The 7,708-nt window shown below is 40.0% G+C and overlaps 1 protein-coding gene across 3 annotated transcripts in view; it reads left to right on the top strand.

Moving 5' to 3' along the window:
* LOC110311760 (OX-2 membrane glycoprotein) overlaps positions 1-7,708 on the top strand; it is a 27,724-nt gene that overhangs the window by 12,716 nt on the left and 7,300 nt on the right. For 2 of the 3 annotated variants that reach the window (XM_021185278.1, XM_029470686.1), the window contains 2 exons: positions 1,892-2,164; positions 4,402-4,545. In XM_021185278.1, the coding sequence (XP_021040937.1) occupies positions 1,892-2,164; positions 4,402-4,544 (416 nt within the window). In that variant the 3' untranslated portion in view covers position 4,545. The remainder of the gene's footprint in view (positions 1-1,891; positions 2,165-4,401; positions 4,546-7,708) is intronic. The other variant, XM_029470687.1, reaches the window with a different exon arrangement.

Here is a 7,708-nt window from a genome sequence, read left to right as displayed (position 1 = left end):
CTTTCATGCCTGCTGTCACTATTATTGCAGAATTCCGAGAGCTAACATCACTGCACTAAGTTGTTTGGTTGGAACTGTCTTCTCTCTAGGGTCTTGCCATCACCAACATTGAAGACAATGATGAAGGAGACACATTCTCCACGCAGCAGTGAATTCATTACTTCTTCTGCTTTTGGATAGCAAATGTGCAATATATTATCTCTAGAGCCCGTTACAACTTCTGGAAGTAGCGATAGAGGCAAAGTAGTCTAACCTGGAGCCAATATGATATCTTTCTTGTTTTAGTTCAAGGAAGCAGTTTTAAGATTCCTAAGGGTACAGCCAGCAGAACCTTTTCCTAACTGGGAGTATAACAGGATAGAAAGCATTCTTTAAACATCCTAGGCGTAGTGGTGTGAAGAGATTGTTTCTTCTTTACTAACGCCTGGAGCATTAGGAAGTGGGGCTGAGGATGACTTTGTAACATCCAATGTGATGTGGTGGCTTTAGGAGGGAGAAGACACACCTAGCGGAGACATTACTGATATTGAAGCAAGGCTTTAAGCACGCTGAGAGAATTGGCCATGGGCAAGGAGAGATTTACTAGGTACAAGGATATGTGAAATCTGATGGATGCAGGGATCTTCTACTTACTTGGTCCATGATGGACCTTCTCAATGGTAGGTCAGGCTTTGTCCCCAAATTTTCACTTGTCTATTTCTCTTACTGTCTTTCTTCCTCCCTCTCATATCCCTCCCTCTTGTCTTCTTTTCCTTGTTTTGTTTGTTTGTTTGTTTGTTTTGCTTCTCATTTCACACTTTATAATTTCTGCAGTTTTTCTCTAGTTCTTTTCTCTCCTGCTCATTCTCCCTCCATCCCCCAAATGGGAAATCCTCCCCTTTCTATCCAACCATACAACTTGCATCTATCTAAGCCATTCTCTGATAAGCCCATAAACTATGAGACACAGTATAATCACATAAATCATAGTCATTTTTCCTTACTTTTTATCTCTCCCAGCACTTACTGATTCTTGGAATTTGAGCACCCTTCTACAGTTCCACTCCCCCAGCTACTGCAATCTACCTGTCTCTTGAACCTACAGGCACAAACAAGCTTTCACTTACCACTGGCTTCTAATTAACTCGTGGGCTGCAAAGCCAGCTACAGAAGAGTTGGTTTGTACTGGTTGGCAAAATAAGGCCAGCATTCCAACAGAAATATAGTTGTTAGCCGGGGAGGCCATTATAAAGCGGACAGGCTGAAACTCGTGGGGAAATTATATCCGTTTTTTCTAAACAAATTTTCCAGGTCTGTCAGGTGAACCCTGTGGCCCTTCTGACAGTCACTCTCTGATTTTCTTATTTATGGATTCAGAGTTCCTAGTTTGCATTTTGATTAGGTTTTCTAACTAGGCAATTTAGGGAGGGGGCAGGTCTCCTCTCTGCTTTTTGGAGAAAAAAAATGGATTTTTTTTTCTAAACAACAGGCTCTGGGAACTGTACCCTGCCTTTGCTTCTGATAGGTAAAGGGTACCCATAGAGGGGTGCTGAAGGGGGGGGCGGATACTGTCAGATGATTTCTGAGAAACACAAAACAGAAAAGATTGCTCACACAAAAGATGCAGAATAATTAGGCTTACACTATACAGAGGAGAAAACTATCATTTCATATCTTATCTTCATGTTTCTATCTAACCAGTCAGCTATGGTAGAGACAAACTGCCAATGTGACAATTCTCGTGCAAGGTTTGAACTCACTGGAAGAGTTTGGGAGGAAGGTGTGCCAGTTTATCTGTATATCTCCCATTGTCTCTCTGTGAGGAATTTCCCCTCATCCCTGTAAGAAAATGCAGAACCCAGGGGAGGTGCTTAACTGACGGCAGGCCATGCATTTTTTATTTTTGTCGCAGTACAGCCCATAGTACACCTTCACTACAACTATTTTGAAGACCACCTAAACATCACTTGCTCTGCGACTGCCCGTCCAGCCCCTGCCATCTCCTGGAAGGGCACTGGGACAGGAATTGAGAATAGTACCGAGAGTCACTTCCATTCAAATGGGACTACATCTGTCACCAGCATCCTCCGGGTCAAAGACCCCAAAACTCAAGTTGGGAAGGAAGTGATCTGCCAGGTTTTATACCTGGGGAGTGTGATTGACTACAAGCAGAGTCTGGACAAAGGTAAGAGAGACTGGGTAAGGTAGACTGTGGTGTGTCTATGTTTATGCACTGGGAAGATAGTAATGGTCTTCAGAGACTCTCAACTGCTGAGCAAAGGCCATGGTTAGAGAGAGCATGGGGCAAGGGGCAAGAGCATGAGGCAGCAAATACAATAAGTTTTGCTGTAGTCTTCCCATTCACAGAGATGACATAAACCTGCAGCAAGTATGGAACCATATGTTTTACACACACACACACACATATGCACATGCACGCGCACATGTACCTATAATTAACTTGGCTCTCAAATTACACATGGTAAGAGATTAAACAGTGAAAACCAATTAAGGAAATACAATCACACAGAAATCTACTTTAGTGAACATTTGTATTTAGAATTTCTTTATGGAAAAAGTCATTGAATATAAGTATGGCGTGCAAAAACAAAAAAAAAAAAGAAAACAAAAACAAAAACACAACAGTCACTATGAAAGTCAAGGCAGTTACTCCATGATTAAGAGAAGGATATCACACACAGTGTCCTTACAAGTGGCAATTCACATCCTTGGTGGGGTGAGATGAGATGACGTCAGTTGTTACCCATCACTCACAATAGCACATGAGCTAAAATGTGTGAATTATGTCTTTCTGAGATTTCTTTTTCATATTCTTGGATTACACGACAGCTAACCCAAGCTCTAGAAAGTAAAATTGACAGAAAGAGTACCTTAGAAACATATTGCTTACATACCTATGGCTGATATCCATCAATAGAGAAATATTTTCTAGGCAATCACAAAACTGTGTGTCCAGTGAGAAAGCCACAGTAGACCATGAAAATACCTAAGGTGAAGGAGGTGGGGGCCTTCCTCAGTCTGGGGATGAGGAAGGTTTCCTGGAGGACCCTATCCACAGCTGTGATAAAATCTTTGGATGACCATCACTGAGAAAAGCCCCATCAGAAGGCTCATCAGTCTTTTTAAGAAAAACTGTATTAGCATTTGGTTTTCTAACTTCTCAGATGATTCCTTCCAGTTGACTCTCTCTGGGACTCATGGACACATGGTTTGAGAATGGTGCGTGGGTGACTGTAGTGTGCTTGGTTTCAAGCATGGCTTTGTCTCTGGTTTTGAAGCCCTGGAAGTGGCACACCTGTAAGCGCCTAAAATGGCGGCAGCCATGTGTGCGCACTTTCCAATAAGTAAAAGCTAGAAGAGTTGTCCTTTTTACCTTCTTGTGCAGTGGCCTCTTGAGAGTAGCTCCTACAGACGTGTCTGGCTGAGCTCCTTAAAACCTCAATGCTAGTTAGAAATGGGGTGTTTAGCTAAATTTTGGTCAAAAACCCTTGTTTGGACTTTCATGAAGAGAGCCTCAGGATCAACGAAGGCCAAGAGCAAATGTCCTTGAAAAATAAGAACTTGAAAAGGCAAATAAGTTCTTTTCCAGGAATTCTAAGTTTGACTTATGTGACCTAAAATGTTTTCTTTTGTTTGCACAGCATTTATTTATTCTGTGAATATTTACTGATGATGCAAAAGCCCCATAGGCAGCTGTAGAAAGCATGGAACTGAGACAAACCCGAAGATTTTTGGTTCAGTTGTGAAAAGTCTGCTTCAGAGAAGGTGCTAGAACTTTCCTCTCCCTTTGCATTATCTACACCAAGGAGCCGGGGTTTAGCTGGGCTCCACTGAGCATGCCTTTGCGTTATCCACACCAAGGAGCCGGGGTTTAACTGGACTCCACTGAGCATGCCTGGAGGAGATTTAGTAATGAAAACAGACTGGGAGAAGTGAGGTAGAACAATGAAGGAATTACTTCCAATGGTCGACATCACGGGATTCGTGAATTTTTCCCTTGCCTAATTCCCAGTTTATTTAATCTTAAAGAACATGAGATTTGAAGGCAACAAGATTTGACTAACCCTCAGCTTTTAAATTTTCTACCCTGGTGTTGAGTTCAGCTAGCCTCCCCAGTTAGGAGTGGTTTCATTTTTAAGTCTTATACATATTAATAACATTTAACTCCTGGAAAAATCTTATTATTATATGTAACTGCATGAAATATGCTGGCTGTTACTAACATCTAATTGTTTTACAAACCCTCTGAGGTCATGGCTGTAGATGTAACTGCGTATGCACTTAAGGATCATTTTAGAAGAGCTCTCAGTTCTTATAAAAACCCCCTCTTGCTTTTTCACGTTTTGCTTAGCAGACTCCTCTTCTGACTCCCCTTTCTCCTTCTCCCATCTCTACACACAGGATTTTGGTTTTCAGTTCCACTGTTGCTAAGCATTGTTTCTCTGGTAATTCTTCTGGTCTTGATCTCCATCTTACTATACTGGAAACGTCACCGAAATCAGGAGCGGGGTGAGTCATCACAGGGGATGCAAAGAATGAAATAAGGTAAAAATTCCTTTTTTTTTTTATAATACCTTGGGGTTTGTTTGAATATATAAACAAAGGGGGACTGCATTGTTACATCTATTGTTTATAAATATTGATGCTGTTTAAGAAAAGCAACAAGTTTGCTTACTTGCAAATGGACATTTCAGCTGTTTGTTTCCTAGGACATTTTAAAGGCTATTCCGTAAGTCAAGAGTAAAAACTCTAGAAAGAAAACAGGAATATATTGATTGGATAATAGTGGGTTGTTGTGAAAACAAATAGAAAAATCTGACACTCACACAAGGACCTCTCCACCTGCTAATGAGGCCAATCTTGTCTCCTTTTACATCAAGCCACAGCCATTTGACCAGTTAAGAGACTGTGACATTGTCCAATTCTGCCTCATTAAATAGCACTTCCTATGCTACACTTTCATGATTCCTCAAACACTCTCCCCATCCAAGTGATTCACACATGTAGTTGTTATTTCATAGCATTCTTCATGCCTTTCCAGGCTGAGAATTTCGCCTCATCCCCCACCACCAACATTTGCCACAGGATCATATACATATTTATATATATATGATATATATTGCAATAGTGATATATTGCTCTTTAAGTGTTCATTTACTAAGTGAGGGAATGGGTGGAACTACCATGAATAAGATATTTTCCAAATTCTCTTCCTCTTGTTGTAACTCAGTACCTTATGAACATCAGCCAAGTCTTAGACAATGTAAAGCATCAAAGAATAAGATTGCCACTGAAACAGAAGTGAGCTGTATTTCAGGAAAGAAATGCATTTCTTTCCTTTCTGAAGCCTGTGCTCAACCTATTAAGCACAAAGCTGGGCTTTATTTTTTCTTTGAAATGGGAAATTCCTAGGGTGAAGGGGTAATGTGGGAGTTTCTTCCATCCCAGATGATGAACTTCAGGGTCAGGGAAAGAAACAAAAAGTTGGTTTTAAATAATATTTTAGATTTGGATTTAAAAATCACCCTCAAAATCTTATTTTCCTTTTCACTTTATGGTTTCTTTATGGTTTTGGGGCAGTTTTTCGTGTCCTCACAATGTTTTTGATCACCTTATCTTGCCTAAACCTTAAATAAACACCAGATTAATTCATATGAATTTACAAAATGAGCCATGAGCCTGCAATGTCCGTGCCCACTTTTAGAAAGTAGATGAAGGGATTTGTTCTGTCTGTGAGGTTAGAGATCAGAACATTCCATGGTATATAAACATAAGCCATAAAACACCAAACCCTCCCGCACAATATCAAAGGCAGAAATCACTTTGATCCTATCTTATCCAAACAATTCTGTTTTTTAATTAAGTAGTGTGATCCCAGCAAGGGAAGCCAGTTTCCTTCTTGAAAGTCACAGTCAGTTCTTATAAGCATGTTAGAACTTCAAAATGGCTTTCCTGGATCTCTCCCGACTCAAAAAAAATGAAAAAAGAAAAAAAGAAAAGGAAAAAAAAAGAAAAAAAGCAGTGGTTATCAGTTGCAATTCACTGTAAATTATTCTCTGTCGCAAACAAAAATGTCCAAAGTATTTGAATTCATTTCTTAACTAGAGTTATATTTAAGCCCGAGATAAATTCCACTAAACAGGCGTATTTGCAAAGTAATAGTTCTTTGTTCATTTAGCAGTCTTAGATTTTCTGGGGGATAGAATTGCTACATGCCAGAAAGAGGCAGTCAATGTCTGTGCTACACTCTCGCCTCACTTAAGAAATATGTGTTCCTGCTTCAGATGAACCTTGTGAACAATTAGTTGCCATTTTGTTGGCAAGTGTTGACATGACATATGGCCACATCAGTCAATTTCTCTGAATGCTCATATTTTGAGTGACTTGATTTCTTTTTTAAGATTTCAGAACTTTAGCAGCCATCGGTTTGACTCCTGTGGTTAAAGCTACTAAAACCAAGTGTCAGTTATATTGAAAGCCTAATTGCTCAGAGCTAAGGAAATACTGGTTCCCAAAGAACCATATTTTAAGCTCTGCAGAACATTGTGAGAAGCCAAAAACAGTCGAAGAATATGGTAACACTTCTCTTTCTTTCTTTTTTTTTTCACACAACAGGTGAACACACAGGTCAGCACCTGCCTTCCATAGCTCCCTCCTTTACTTCCATCCTCTTTCACTTTTTCTTCCCCTCATTTTTTGAGGTAGTAGAACTTTTAGATATGAAAGGAAATGCAGTCAGGCAAAACCAACATAGAGGTTCCAAAAGGCTCATGCTATGAACATGAAAGAGGAAATGAGAAAGTGGAACAGAATGTGGTGTGTATGTATGTGTGTGTGTCAGGGTGTATGTGTGTGGGGGGGTGCACACATGCTGGGTATATGAATATGAATGCGGGTGTAAATCTGTATGAGTGTGTATGTGTATGTGCCAGTAGGTGTGTGTGTGTACGCACACAGGCACACATGCTGTGTATGTATGAATGTATGTGGGAATGTGTGAGTGTGTACATGTCTATGTGTGTGTGTGAAAGTGTGTGTGTGTGTGTGTGTGTGTGAATGTGCAAGTGTGTGCTTTGCAGGTAGATAAAAAGAAAGATAAATGACGTTTATACTAACTAAATCTAAACAGACTCATCTCCATGGAGGACTCAGTAGCCAGTAGGGATGTGGTCAGTTATGTCAACCTTTGTTTGCTAATCCATCAAAACAAAACTCTTTTTAGATTCTAATCACAATTCATGGTCCACAAAAGTGAGAACAGGTTTATTTTTCCCCAGAGGGGCAATCTGTAATAACAGCTGTTGCCTTTGCATCGAGGTCAGCCTCCCCTAACTCCTCTTGTGATTCAGTACAGTGCAGGACGTTGTCCTCTAATGTGCTCTGGAGGAACTTATGATAACTATTAGGCCACTTATATCCAACTCCTAGCAGGATCACCACAGTTATTTCCCTGGACTCTACCCTTATAAAACTAAGACAGCTTTCAGGAATATGCTTGCTTTCTTTCGTTTCCGTGAATCATTATTTTATTATTGAAATAGAAAGTGAGAAAGAGTTCAAAGTTTCCTGGGGAAATTTTCTACCATGCCCAACCATTTTTTTCTTTTTTTTCTTTTTTTAATTTTTAATATTTTTTATTACATATTTTCCTCAATTACATTTCCAATGCTATCCCAAAAGTCCCCCATAGCGCCCCCCACTTCCCTAC

Source organism: Mus caroli, chromosome 16, assembly GCF_900094665.2.
Source record: "Mus caroli chromosome 16, CAROLI_EIJ_v1.1, whole genome shotgun sequence".
NCBI lineage: Eukaryota > Metazoa > Chordata > Mammalia > Rodentia > Muridae > Mus > Mus caroli.
This window is presented reverse-complemented; position numbering and strand designations above follow the sequence as displayed.